Source organism: Nannobrachium achirus (assembly GCF_963921795.1).
Source record: "Nannobrachium achirus genome assembly, chromosome: 5".
NCBI lineage: Eukaryota > Metazoa > Chordata > Actinopteri > Myctophiformes > Myctophidae > Nannobrachium > Nannobrachium achirus.
Window position 1 is genome coordinate 8,952,665 of NC_137814.1, and position 15,541 is coordinate 8,968,205.

General features: G+C 44.1%; 1 protein-coding gene across 1 annotated transcript in view; it reads right to left on the reverse strand.

Annotated features, from left to right (window-relative positions):
• The window catches only part of LOC308286045 (voltage-dependent calcium channel beta subunit-associated regulatory protein-like), a gene marked incomplete at both ends in the record, with an annotated part of 49,423 nt that overhangs the window by 30,052 nt on the left and 3,830 nt on the right, over positions 1–15,541 (reverse strand). The window contains 7 exons of the mRNA XM_080727007.1: positions 176–395; positions 1,202–1,394; positions 3,940–4,116; positions 5,113–5,299; positions 6,152–6,425; positions 7,188–7,249; positions 8,457–8,602. Of these exons, the coding sequence (XP_080583133.1) occupies positions 176–395; positions 1,202–1,394; positions 3,940–4,116; positions 5,113–5,299; positions 6,152–6,425; positions 7,188–7,249; positions 8,457–8,602 (1,259 nt within the window). The remainder of the gene's footprint in view (positions 1–175; positions 396–1,201; positions 1,395–3,939; positions 4,117–5,112; positions 5,300–6,151; positions 6,426–7,187; positions 7,250–8,456; positions 8,603–15,541) is intronic.

Genomic DNA, 15,541 nt, shown 5'->3' on the forward strand with positions numbered 1-15,541 from the left:
ACATCTGGCAGTAGGACAGTTAAAAACTTTGGGCACCACAGATAAAGAAACATACGTTTCTTTTTTTTTTTTTTTTAAGAAATTAGGACATTCTTTTTCAGGTCTTAATGTGTTCAAATCAAGTCAAGTAAAACTTGACCCAGCCCTACGTTGGGGTAAATGGAACGTATGGTACCTGCTGAGGGAGGCTGTGGCTGAAGATGTGGTGGGCTGTGGGGACAGGGAGCCCGCCGACAGGGACTGGAGACCACTGCTCAGGCTGGGGGCTCCGCTGTGTGACTGGAGACCACTGCTCAGGCTGGGAGCGCCGCTCTGAGGTAGCTCCACCTCCTCCTTGTGCTCCGTGTTCTCACTGGCCGCTCTCTGCCTCTGGAACGGCTTCCTCCGGGGAGATCCTGGGAGGAACATAATTAAGCATTATACAACAGGTAGTCGGGCTCTCAATGGAAAACAGGCTCTCGAACAGTGCAGTTAATGAGCGCTACTCATCAAGCAAAGATTGTGAGCTCTCCCTCTCCCCACACTATTATATGCTAGGCGGCTAGGCTAGCAGTTTTCATGTGAAGTTCAGGGACATAGTCGCTAAATGAGGCATTAAAAAATGCAAAATTCCTATCGAATATCTTAATTATAATGAAATGAAGTTGACGTGTTATTTTTTTTAAGGGTAACAGTTGTATAATCGAGGGTCTGCCTTATTGTGGTTATTTGTCCCTTCAGTCCTGCCTACGGAACTCGCCTTCGGCTCGTTCCTGCAGCAAGTCTGTCGGGCCAAATAACCGCGATAAAGCACACCCTCTCGTGTAATATTGCTTAAATATTACACGAGAGGGTGTGTGTTATCGTGAACATCGGCACGCCTGCGTTGCTGCAGGAACGAGCCGAAGACGAGCTCCATAGGCAGTGCAGAAGTGCCGATAATCACGATAACACACACCCTCAAGTGTAATATAGCAATTATACAACAGTTACCCCCCAAAAAAACATGTCAACTTCATTTCATTGTAATTAAGATATTTGATTGAAAGTTTAATGTTTTAATGCCACATTTAGCTACTATGTCCCTGAACACGTGAACACTGCTAGCATAGCCACTAGCATAGTGCTGGAACAGGCGGCCCGGAAGCTTTTTTGCGACCAGCGCAGCGACTAAACCCTAAATGAACAAAGAAAGGACACAAGGCCAGTGCAGTCCGCCAACCTTTAGCGTCCAAGCTAGCCGCCCGGTGGCTGCTGTCGAACTTCCACTTCCTGAAGTAAGGCCCCGCCCCCTCCAGACTGGCGTGGCGCCGCAGCTTAGAGAGGAAGTGGAGGACGGAGGTGGCGCCCCCTGGAGGTGGAGGAGGGGTAGGGGGGACGTCTCCCTCGGCTCCTCTGTCTCCAACCGCCTCCCGCTGTCCAGCAAGGGTGGAGAAAAAGTACTCAAATGATTTTTGAATGACCTTTGCGTAAAAAAAATGGAAAATAAATAATACAACAATAACATATTTTCGATGAAGTGAAGAAAAACAGGAATGTCTGCACAGTGCACACAATGGACGGCTCTCCCATCTTTTATTTAGGCCAGGGGTCTTCAACAGGGGATCCGGGGCCCCTAGGGGGTCCTCAGAGTTACTACAGGGGGTCCTCCAAATCTTTGTGATAGAAACTTTTTTCCTCCTTTTTTATATTAACCACTTGAACCCTAACGTCCATATTCTGAGAACTTAAGCCAAAAAAAGCAGATCTACAAGCTCACAGACCCCATCTTTAACCAAGCATGAGTCAATCAGTTATGGGCTTAGGAATTCAAAAAATAAATAAATCATATCTACGAATTCAAGGATTCATGGGCGTGCAATTGATAAAAAAAAGTACATTCTTTGGGAGAACTGCTCCTTTAATGTTTTGTTGTTGTATCGTTTAGTATTATAAAGTATTATACAGTAGATATACAGTATTATAGACCATGGGTTTTGACAACCTGCTCCGGGGACTATAACATTAAAATTAGCGTTTAGCTCTAACTCTGGCACATTTACCATCCATGTGAAAACTGAAATGTTGATTGATAAATGAATAAATGAAAGTTTTTTTTTTTTTTGCGTAGAACGGAAGACGGAGAGAGAGAGAGAGCGGAAGAGAGAGAGAGAGAGAGAGAGAGAGAGAGAGAGAGAGAGAGAGAGAGAGAGAGACAGAGAGAAAGAGAGAGAGGGAGGAAGGAAGGAAGGAGCAGGGGTGTCACACCAAATTCTGGGCTCTGGGTACAAGGATTTACTGCGGGCCCCCCATGAATGTTCTTCATAGGGGGAGGGGGTTTAACCCATTTAGACTGGGAACGCATTATTATGCATTATTTTGTGCTTTAACTATTGAAGAATAGCAGATATACAAGCTCACAGCACGCTGCGAGCTTGTAGATCTACTATTTTTTTTCTTTTTTTTCAAATCCTTCTATATTTCCCCAAAATTATACGTATGAATTTTGTTTGGCCACGGACCCCCATCTCAAAAATATTTAGTTCCAGGGACCCCCAGAAGCAAAATTTGAGTTACAAATGTTCACTTAAAAAAATACATATATTAAAGGATTTACACACATTTTCACGACTTTTCAAAAATAGCAGATCTACAAGCTCGCAGCGCGGCACTCGGTGCCGCGCTGTGAGCTTGTAACAAAATAATGAAGGCCCCTCCACCTTGGACCCTAGTAACCCACATTCCCCCTCCCTTGTGACGCCCCTGGGGACGAGACTGACTGATGGAGTCCAGATGAATCGTGAGCACAAGTTAAAAGCCTCCAGGGACTCATTATAACTGCATCACTCCATCCACCACGTCGTGATCACTGTTTCTCTCCCAGATTTTGGGAGAGAAATTAACAACCTAGATTCCATATTCTCAATCTCAACTCGCAAATTTGGACCAGTCCCTTGCAGTAAATCTCTCTGGCTTGATTTAGGCCTGGAATTATTGACCGCTTTAACTGTTGAAAAAATAGCAGATATACAAGCTCACAGCGCGGCACCGAGTGCCGCGCTGCGAGCTTGGAGATCTGCTATTTTTTGAAAAAGTCGTGAAAATGTGTGCAAATCTCTTTGAATATATGTATTTTTAGAGCGAACGTTTGTAACTCAAATTTTGCTTCTGGGGTGGTCCCTGGAACTAAATATTTTGAGATGGGGGTCCGTGGCCAAATAAATATAATTTTGGGGGTCCTTCACATGTAAAGGTTTGAGAACCACTGACATAGTAGTCTCTCAAGAACAGACTAACTGAGCTCCAGTTCAAGTGAAAAGGACCTTTTCTTTGACGATGGCTGGCCAGATTGCTGACATAGAAATTCAAAAGACACTTATAGAATCGGGTCAAAATTCAAACTTTCACGATTTTTCAAAAATAGCAGATGTACAAGCTTGCAGCGCGGCACTCGGTGCCGCGCTGTGAGCTTGTATATCTGCTATTTTTCACTGGTTAAAGGTGATACACCATGCATTTAAAAAGTATTTATGTCATATTGTTTATGTCCCAAAAACGTTTTTCAAAAGGTTTGAGGCTAAATTACCACTCCTGAATAGAGAGCCTCTCTCATTTTTGAATGGCTCTCAGAGCATTTCAGCTGCAGTACCACCTTTGGCCTGAACTTTTTTTTTTTAATTTTTTTTTATGAAGACGTCACAATCGGCAGATGACGTCACAATCGGCAGCAAATCTGGATAGCCTGTTTTGAGAACCCGTGGGATACTTTTAACCTTCACCTTCTCAAAACCAGAGAAAGACACAACGGTCAGAAATGGGACTTTGTGAGGATAGAAGGTGCTAGTGGGACCCCAAAAAAAGGTTTTAAAATAGGAAAAGTGAAATTTCATGGTGTATCACCTTTAGCATTCAATAATTCTAGGCCTAAATGGCTTAAGAGCGTCAGTCTGCTAAATGCCCACATTGTAGGTGTGAACTCACAGTGGCGGAGCAGCGTGTGGTCATGGTCAAGGAGCAGGAGGACGAGCAGGGGGCCGCTCCGGGGTCTTGGTCCAGGATGGTGGAGTGGTGGTGGTCCCCAGGCAGACCGCCACTCAGGCTCTGACCCATCCAGGGGTCCAGGGGCCCAGCGGGGGGCCGCATGCCTCGCTCAGGGGGCTGGGAGGGAACCACCACACACACAATCACATCAATAGAGTCATTAGAAAACTGCTTAAAGGAGTAGTTCACCCCCCAAATGACTTTTTTTCTATTGATTACTCATGCCATGGAGACTTGGGTTCAATAATATATATATATATATATATATATATATATATATATATATATATATATATATATATATATATATATATATATTTCTTTTTTTTTTTTTTTTGTATTTGTCGCATTCCTAAGACAAAAATGTGATTATAGTTAATTTACCACCATTGATTCCAGATGGGGACCCAAATGCATGGCCCTGGATGGGGACCCAAATGAATGGCACTGGATTGGGGGGACCATCAGGGTAAGTTTACTATAATCCATTTTTTGTCTTAGGAATGCGACAAAAAACAAAGTAATCAATAGAAAAAAAAGTCATTTTGGAGGTGAACTACTCCTTTAAAGGTAGCTTAGGTGATAGTATTTTGTTAAAATAAGTGTTAAATAACTATATTCTGATAGCAATCATTGCTATTGTGTTTGTTCAGCAACAGTGTTAAAGAGGCGGTGCCATAGAGTTGTAGTTTTTTCTGTTTTTCATGTGTCTAGGAGGTTCACAGTATTTCATTAGACCCCCTGGTGTGGTTGTTATGAGCAATTATGTTTCCCTTTGTATTTTTTTTTTCCTGGAGGCTACCACCTTGTGGGTCAAAAGTGCCGGTCCAAAAACACAGATACAATTACATCATAGAATCAACCCCTCCCCTTTTACCATTCACCCAACACAGCTGGGTCACCACCCACCATGACAACCACACAAACTTAATTAACTGGTGGGTGTGGCCACATAAGAACCTTTTAACTCTTTCTGTACACTTTTCTTTTTTTTAAATCTTCCTCCTAGTATAATCATAATAGCTGATAATCATGTTTTAGAGGTGGAAAAAATCATGGCACCCCTTCTTTAAATAGCACTATATTGTGACAGTAATCATTGCTATACATTACCTGGTAGATAGCCAGCGGGGGTTTGGGCGGAGAGGGGGGCATCTGGTTGATGTTGGTGGTGCTGCTCTGGGCGGAGTCACACTCCATGATGGTGAGGATGTTGAGGGCGGAGGGGGGCGGGGCCAGGTGGAGGTGGGTCAGCCGAGCCTTCTTCAGGTGGTGGAAGTCGCCCTCCGTCAGGGTGTATCTGACACATGGTGGGACACAGGTTAGTCTGAGTTCTGTCTGTCTGTCTGTCTGCCTGCCTGCCTGCCTGCCTGCCTGTCTGCCTGCCTGTCTGCCTGTCTGCCTGCCTGCCTGTCTGTCTGCCTGCCTGTCTGCCTGCCTGCCTGTCTGCCTGTCTGCCTGCCTGCCTGTCTGCCTGCCTGTCTGCCTGCCTGCCTGCCTGTCTGTCTGTCTGCATGTCTGTCTGTCTGTCTGTCTGTCTGCCTGCCTGCCTGCCTGCATGCCTGCCTGCCTGCCTGCCTGCCTGCCTGCCTGCCTGCCTGCCTGTCTGTCTGTCTGCATGTCTGTTTGCATGTCTGTCTGCCTGCCTGCCTGCCTGCATGCCTGCCTGCCTGCCTGCCTGCATGCCTGTCTGTGTGAGGAGTAGGATGAAGTCTCTATGTCAGGGGTCTTCAACGTTTTCAGGCAAAGGACCGCAGGCAACGGTCGCAATTATAGGCTATATATATATTTTTTTCTTAGTTCTACTGGATCTCTTCTTCACTAGTCTCTCCGTAACATTTCCATCTACTTTGTTGACAAAATTGCCCATATATTTAGTAATAGTTTTTCGTCGACAAAAGTAACTGCGCTGAACACACTCACGCTCTGCCCCTCACCAAACAGAGGTAGGATACCTGAACACACTCACGCTCTGCTCCTCACCAAACAGAGGTATAGGATACCTGAACACACTCACGCTCTGCTCCTCACCAAACAGAGGTATAGGATACCTGAACACACTCACGCTCTGCCCCTCACCAAACAGAGGTATAGGATACCTGCGGCCTTTGCTCTCGCTCTCTCTCCTCTCCACCAAACAGAGATAGGATACCTGCGGCCTTTGCTCTCGCTCTCTCGCCTCTCTTGCTCGTAGAGCGCCGACTCGTTGAAGGAGACGCGGCGTCCGGTGGAGCTGGTGGACAGGAACCTCTCCGTGGTCTCTCCATCGTGGCGTCCGGTGGAGCTGGTGGACAGGAACCTCTCCGTGGTCTCTCCATCGTGGCGTCCGGTGGAGCTGGTGGACAGGAACCTCTCCGTGGTGTCTCCATCGTGGCAGCTGGACACGGCAGAGAGGCCGTCCGACTCGTCCAGACGGATGGTGATCTCTGCAGAGAGGCCAGAGGAAACCTTTACAGAGGTGGTGCCATCGTTTTGTACTTTTCCTGTTTTGTATGTGTATGGAGTTTACATTACTCTAATACAGGGGTTTTCAAAGTGGGTGACGGGGCACCCTGGGGTGCCGTGACGGCAGTCCAGGGGTGCTGCGAGATAATTTGATAATATTTGTAATTTATTTGGACACTTGAAATAATATTTAGTATAATTTAGTACAAAGTTATTTTCAGTCAGTTCTAACCAAAATGACTATTATCTCAACGTTTTCCTCGCAACATAATCACTAAAATATCGTCACTGTCGGGCAGAAACCTCGTATCTCCAAGTTTCAAACGTGTACGTCTTTTGGTAAAGCAAGCCCTGCTTCATCATACAAGACTGTCGCACAAAACTAGTGAAAACAGCCGATCTACAAACACACAACGCATCGCGATGCGAACGGTTTTGGACATACAAGGTTTCCACCTGACAATGGCAATGTATATGCTATAAATATAAGGTGCTGGGAGTGAAAATTATAATGTAGGGGTGCCTCGGATTAAAAACATATTTATGGGGTGCCCTGAGACAAAAAGGTTTGGGAACCCCTGCTCTAATAGACCCCCAGGTGTGGTTATAATATGCAAACATGTCTTCCCTGTGTAATTGTGGTTACTTCCTGTGTTTTTTTATCACGATAAACAATAACGATTATCGTCCCATCCAAAGTGCGTTTTCCACCACTGCATTTTGAGGCAGACCTTCAGGCTCACCTTGCGTGGGCAGAGAGTCCTCCACATAGGTGGTGTTCATCTTCTCTGGGTCATCGCTCGCCCTGTCCGCAAAGGAAAGGAGAGTTTTAAAACTAGAGACGGATGCTAATGTCTTTTACAGAGGACTCAAGTTATGGTTGAAATCAAATCAACTGTGTTCACATGAATAGTTTCTGTTATCTACCTGCTGTGTGAATTGATTGATTATGGCTATTTATGATGTTGTATGTCCCACAAGCTGATGGGTCAGATTGTGGTTTGTTGTTATAAGTTCTTATTAGTAAGCACATATTAATTGTTTGTACCTGACTGGGTTTTAGATTAGTATTATTGTTTTTGTACTTGATTGGGTGTTAGATTTAATTTTTGTAACATAGAAAAGCCTCCTGTGGACAGGTGATGAGAATTAGCACATGTGCTATAATCACTTATATCAATACATCTGGTTCGATGTTCATGACAAATAAAAAAAGAAAGAAAGAAGAAAGAAAGAAAAGAGAGAGAGGGGTCTCTGCCCCTTAGTCTGACGTCTCCAGTCTCCACAGTCCAAGACAAATGTTAATTAATGTGAGGTTCAAAGGGCCATTCACACTAAGCACTGCGCTAACTGTAACTATAAGTATAGTTTTTAAAATTGTCGTTTTAAAACCTTAACCCTAACCCTAACCTCAGTAAAACTAACGCTGGTGAAGGCTAACCTGGTGAAATGATAACCTGCCGACGCTGGTCAATGCTAACCTGGTGAATGTTAACCTGGTCGGACCAACGTCCAGTCGGAATTATGGGTGGACCCCGATTTCTCAACTGGATGGCACAAGTATCGTTCCCAGTGGGAATGTTGCTTTAAGACATGTGTGATACAAAAACACATAAGCAAGTGTAAACATGGTATCCCGGATTTAGTGAATATTTCCATCTGTAGTCAACCCCAAAAAATGGAAATCACATTCACAAAAAAAAAAAAAATACGTTAACCAGTAAGACGCCCTAAGGACGAGAAGCAGGACGAGCTGAAACAATAGAGACTGACACAATATGTCCATAAATGGGCATTCCCGGGTATGGGCTTAACATTGATGACATCAGGGATCTCCATATATGGGCATAAAAGGGACATGGACAGAATTCATTTGCAAGTGTGGTTTCCATGTCTGGTTCTTTCAACTGCTGTTTTAATTGTGCTTTGAAAGCAGTAACATTACAGTAATATGTTAAAAAGTAACTCGTTACTGCCCAACACAGCTCTCTCTGTCGCCTCCCTCTGGTTACCTGGAGTATGGCCGTCCTGCCAGGCAGCAGCGGTGGCAGAAGAGCAGCAGCAGCGAGAGGAGGACCAGCGTCCCCCCGGCGAACACACACAGCACCACCAGGAGCAGGACATAGTTCTCCACCCGACCCGCCGACACGGGTACCTCCTGGTGAGGGGAGGAGAGGGGAGGGGAGGGGAGGGGAGGGGAGGGGAGGGGAGGGGAGGGGAGAAGAAGGGAAGGGAGGGGAGGGGAGGGGAGGGGAGAGGAGAAGAGAAGAGAAGAGAAGAGAAGAGAAGAGAAGAGAAGAGAAGAGAAGAGAAGAGAAGAGAAGAGAAGTTCTCATTCTGCTGCTCTGACACCAAAATGTGGAAAACCCATACACCATCTGTTAAAGGGATAGTTCACTAAAAAAATCTATCGATGACTCACCCCATGTAGCATTCCTTACAGTGGTTCCCTATGGAGACACAAAGAGCCTGCTTTGTTGGAGACACAAAGAGTCTCCTCAAATTATTGGCTTATGCGACAAAAACAAAAAAGTATCCATGAATTAAAGTCTCCATGGGGTGAGTAGTGGTCATTCTACCACTTTTTGTGGTCAAATGTTCAGATACTGGATTCTGATTGGCTTAAAACAGTGGTAAATCAGTCAACAACCTTGAGTTGGCTCATGGACCCCGCCCACTGAAACAATTAATGATTGTAACTAGATAACCTTAAATAAGTTACAACCGTGTTTTCTTTCATTTATATGGTAGAAGTGGTAGAAAAACAATTTACCATTCGAGGGTCGTGGGTTGTTGGCTGATTTACCACTGTTTCAGGGTTGTGGCACGAGGCGAAGCCGAGTGCCAAACAAAATAATTTGCTTTCTTTTGGGGGTGAACTATCCCTTTGAAGGATGTGTAACAGTAATTTCTTTCAGAAAACTACTGTTCCCCCCCCCTCTTTGGTACATATATCATTGTACATCCCTTTAGCTTTAATATCTTGTACCACTTTTACATTACTGACTACTAAAGTGTTCAATGAGTAGGCTATTGTACGATCACCATCATTGGCAGAGAAGATTTGTCACATTTGTCCTTGGGCTCAACCCACAGACTGAGCTGTGCTGCTGCTCTTTCCACAAATCCATGTTCCCTACAAAGGAGTTTCCATCTAAAAAGGACATTAAAACAGGATTGTTGGTTGGTGTGAGGCAGCGTTCTGTTGCATGAGTCCTCTGAACAATCATGATTCTTCTTAACTGTCTTTGAAGTTCTAGTAGCAGTGAGACACCCTGCTGTCAGCACACTGAGCACAGCACTGCAACCATGTTTAGCTAACAGGAGTAGAATGAAGCTCCAATCCCCCATCGTTTTCTTCTCTGTGAGTCACAGCACGCACGCACGCACGCACGCACGCACGCACGCACGCACGCACGCACGCACGCACGCACGCACGCACCAGTGTGGTGTAAAGTAACTAAGTACATTTACTAAAGCACTGTACTTGATTACAATTTTGAGGTATTTGTACTTTCACTTAATTACCAATAATTTTACTTCTACTCCACTACAATGGGTCCACAATGCGACCCATTGTGGGCTTGTAGACCTGCTATTTTCAAAAGATGTTTTTACATTTGAAAACTTGAAAAAGGACATTTCGCCTAATGACTGAGTACTTTTACTTTCGGTACTTTAAGTACATTTTGATAGCAATACTTTTGTACTTTAACTCTCTTTTGTACATTTTGACTTCCAGACTTTTACTTGTTAGGGTGCACCCACACCAAAGTACCTATGAGAGTGGATTCCCCATTCCGCCAATGCGTTTCAATGAGAATGGAGCCGTTTTTGCAGAAATCCTCTACTGGCATAAAACCGCTTCATTCTCATTGAAATGCATTGGCGGAACGTGGATTCCACTCTCATAGGTATGTTGGTGTGTGTGTACCCTTACAGAGTATTTCTACATAGCAGTATTGATAATTTTACTTGGCTCCTCCATACCTCCAAAACCTGATCAACCCCTACACCCCCACCCGTTCACTTAGATCAGCCAACACAGGAATGCTAACAGAACCCTCGCTAAAAACCCCAGGACAAAAATCCACTCGTCCGAGACAGTTTGCCCTCCTGGCCCCCAAGTTGTGGAATAAACTCCCTGTCCCACTTATAACAACGGACTCACTCGCTAGCTTTTGCCGTGGACTGAAGACTCACCTTTTCAGACTCCACCTAAACCTATAGCACTACTGAAACACTCAATGACCATACATGAAGGCATGAAGCTAGTTAGCATTTGTTTTTAGGTTTTTTTAGAATCCTTTTTTTTTCTTTACTGGTTATATATATATTTTAGATTGATATTCATATGCATTTGTTATATTGTTGTTGATGTTCTGACATATTATCTTGTTTATTATAGTGATGTATTATCAGCTATTGTAAGTTGCTTTGGATTAAAAGTGTCTGCTAAAATGCCTAAACTGTAAACTGTTCTTAAGTGAAAGAAATGTAGTACCTGTTCAACCACTTTATTAAAGGTACAGCTAAGGTTACATTCATTTAATCATGGCATATGTCTTCATGATGTCACTCAGTACTCTATGGGTATAAGTAACAGCGTCTCCACCATTACAGTATGTGGCGGCTGCCAATTACTGCAGAAACAGCACAGCACTTTGACAGCCTTTTTGCTGCCTTTTTTGGCCATCCCAAATTGTTGAAGCCCTCTAACAACCAGTGTGTGGGTATAATGTCCCAGACTATACCAAATATAAAAAACGAAGAGACTGCATGCACCTAAGAGACGCATGCACGCACGCACACACACACACACACACACCTTTCCTCTTTGGTCGTTCCGATTAATGCCTAACTTATAAGCTCTGTCTTACAACGGTCTATAACGTGCAGATACTAGCCGATCTAGTCTCACAACGTAACGTGTTGGGAGCATATACTGTAGATTGGCTATTTCTGGGGCACGCCACGTTATCATACGTCTGTACGACGGAGTATACAAATGGGCCGTTTATTAATACTCTCCGTGTGGGCTAAGTGAAACGTCAATGATGATGATGACACCCTTAATTTAATTTCCAAGCTCCTCTCGGCAAGGGGGAGATGAGAGCTCCACGGGATGGGCATGAAAATGAGGAGGAAGAGAAATGTACTCGTAAGCAGTACACTCACACACACGCACACACACGCGCACACACGCGCACACGCACGCACGCACGCACGCACGCACGCACGCACGCACGCACGCACGCACGCACACACACACACACACACACACACACACACACACACACCAAGCCTGTAGCTTCCACTGAGGGGGTGCGGCGCTGATATTTTCCACATCCAGAAAATGTCAAGTAACCCTTGAATTAATGCTTAATAGAACCGTAGTGCTTCCACTCACTCACTCACTCACTCACTCACTCATTAATTCATCCATCCATCCATCCATCCATCCATCTCTTTCTTTCTTTCTTTCTTTCTTTCTTTCTTTCTTTCGTTTCATAATATATCCCTTCCGATTTCCCACCCTGCTCCCCAATACCCCTATCTCATGCAGACCCAAAACATATTTATTTTTGCTATTTAATACATATTTATATCGCCGTTGTCGGGCAGAAACCTCGTCAAGTTTCAAACGTTTTTTTTTTCTCGAAGTAAAGCCCTGCTTCATCAGACAAGGCCGTCGCACAAAAGTAGTGAAAACAGCAGATCTACAAGCACACAACACCTCGCGCCGCGAGGCGTTGTGTGCTTGTAGATCGGCTGTTTTCACTAGTTTAGTTCATTTTTAAAATGATAAATACAAAACCAACGGTCTTGGACATACAAGGTTTCCACCCGACAGCGACGATATATATCCTTTTAATTATCATTTTAAGTAGACCTACAAAACAGGCGTTAAGCGTTTATAATATACGTGGTGACATCATGACGCTGCTCAGTGCTCATACTGTACTCATACTGTACAGCTTGAAGGGAGCCCACGTCACACAGCCCTCCATGACCTTGACTGAAGGTCAATACAGTAAGAGCACACTGTACTGAACCCTACTGTACTGGTAACTTAACATATAAAGACCACACTGTACTGTACTGAACCCTACTGTACTGGTAACTGAACATATAAAGACCACTGTACTGTACTGAACCCTACTGTACTGGTAACTGAACATATAAAGACCACACTGTACTGTACTGAACCCTACTGTACTGGTAACTGAACATATAAAGACCACTGTACTGTACTGAACCCTACTGTACTGGTAACTGAACATATAAAGACCACACTGTACTGTACTGAACCCTACTGTACTGGTAACTGAACATATAAAGACCACTGTACTGTACTGAACCCTACTGTACTGGTAACTGAACATATAAAGACCACTGTACTGTACCCTACTGTACTGGTAACTGAACATATAAAGACCACACTGTACTGAGCCCTACTGTACTGGTAACTGAACATATAAAGACCACACTGTACTGTACCCTACTGTACTGGTAACTGAACATATAAAGACCACACTGTACTGAGCCCTACTGTACTGGTAACTGAACATATAAAGACCACACTGTACTGAGCCCTACTGTACTGTAACTGAACATACTAGTAAGACACCCAAGGGTGGAATGCGACCTCAGGGTGACATGCAACCTCGCCCTAAAGGGCGAGGTCGCGCCAATTCTTGACAATCTGGCCAACCACAGCGTTTCTCTGACGATTCTAGTTGTTGTCATTCTGGGGGGAGTTTGTTCATGTTTTTGTGAGGGTATCAACCCTAGGAGCTCAGCACACTCACAGAATCATGGCACACTCACAGAATCAATGTTATGCCCATACATGGAGTTCCCTGACTATGTTATGTCAAAACATGCCCATATGTGGACATTACCAAATATGGGCATTTCCAGATATGTCCTTAATATTGATAACATTGGGACAGGGATCTCCATATATGGGCATGAAACATATGTTAATTAGTAAAGCCAAGCTTAGGTTTGATGCCTTGGGATTTCTATATTTGGACATAAGTGTGTACCCAATAGGTCATCATCTGGAAAGGTAGGGTGTAAATCAGAGTAAAGCAGGCTTTTGAGCTAGTTAGGGTCAGAGATTGATGACATCAGAAATCCCCATATATGGGCATAAAGGGATTTTGCTTTTGGGAATGCCCATCTATGGCATTTTTATTTTATTTTATCCTTTATTAATAAAAATACATGTATGTATCCATATACATATGGAGTTCAATATTGATGTTTTTGGAGAAGGTATGTTGTAAATGTATGCTACTTAGTAAGGGGCCTCGGGTTAGATACTCTTTGTATGGCCTCTGGAGGTCCTTGGCGTCGGTTAGTAGTATGCCCAGCACATAAGATGTGGGACGTCACAAAGCCTGCGGCCATGTATCATTTTCCATCAGGCCTGTTGGTTTTCACGCTCCAGTGCGGCGTTCATGCGCTGCAAGTCAATGGCAGACTTGGCAGTCAGACAGACAGCCATTGACTCCGGCCTAACAATGGCTACTTTCTATGATGGTAGTCCCATATGACATGATGGACTGGACTATCTCCATATATAGTGTTATCCACATTTCGTGTAGCTGCCCTGTACAGGAAGTGATGTCACAACTCGCTGACATCACACTGACATCACAGAGGCTTCGGAAGGACGGTCACGAGGCTTCGGACACTCAAGCGACACGATTCTTCAGAGTATATGCGACCTTCGGTCGCAATAAAGGAGACAATATCGTCTCTGTCGGGTGGAAACCTCATATGTCCAAAACTGTTACACTGACTTACCCATATCAATAAGGAACAGCCCTCAAGCCCTCACTAACTTTGTGTGAACGCGCACCTAAGGCGCCGGCTACACGGAGCTGGATATTTCAGAAACTAGACATTTTTTTGAGCGGTTGGGGCTTGCAGCCACATGAAGCTGGATATTTCGGCCGCAAAGCTGGATATTTTTTAAACCGGATAAATAAGTGGAGAGATTGAAAAATATCCGATTCACTGGATCCGTGTAGACACGGAACCCGGATATCTCTGAAGACTTTACTGTGTGTGTGCTTGTTAGACCTAGATATCTTTGTCGTGTGGACCTAGATATTTTTCTATGTGGATATCTGAAAAACCGGGATATATGAAATATCCAGCTCCGTGTATGCCTTGTCAGAGGCCAGTCAATCTGAGGTTTGACCCAAAATAAATTGCAATAGTAATGGTTCAAGGTTTTTTTCTGATCCTTATTGTCATAAAACAAAGGAAAAAAAAGAAAACATGTTTCCCATTATATTCTTAGTGGATCAAGGTAAATGCAGGGGGCTCAACTTTGGGTCCCTTCACTTACTATACAGGAAAAACATATTGTTGTATGATGAAGTAGGGATTTACTTAATACAGTTTACAGTTTAGGCATTTAGCAGACGCTTTTAACTTTACGGGAGAAAAAAAAAGAAAAACATACAAATTTGAAACTTGGAGATACAAGGTTTCTTCTGCCCGACAGTGACGATATAAAACATTAGGAGGACATGCATGACATCAGCGTAGAACACACAATTAAATGATTCATATGACAAACAATCATCAACAGAAATGTCATGGTCGTGACAATCCAGATGGACAGACCATCGTGAAGGCGCCCGCACACACACACACACACACACACACACACACACACACACACACACACACACACACACACACACACACACACACACAGATGAAAGAGCAGCGCGGCGCCAAACAGCTGACTGCTGGTCTGCTGTGAATGAACCTGCGAGGCTGGACCAGGGGCGTCATTTGGGTATGGCAGGGGTATGCAGCTGCCATACCCTGGGTCCAGGGGGGAAAAAAAAGTTACTTTTAAATATCAATCCATGAATGTCTCTTTGTCTATCTGCGCTGGTTATTATGTTGTTAAATTACAGTAAAATAACTACAAATGAAAAATTTAACAAAATGGTCACTTTAACAAGGTATTATAATTATATTCTCCAGACACGGAGAATATAATCACACACACACACACACACACACACACACACACACACACACACACACACACACACACACA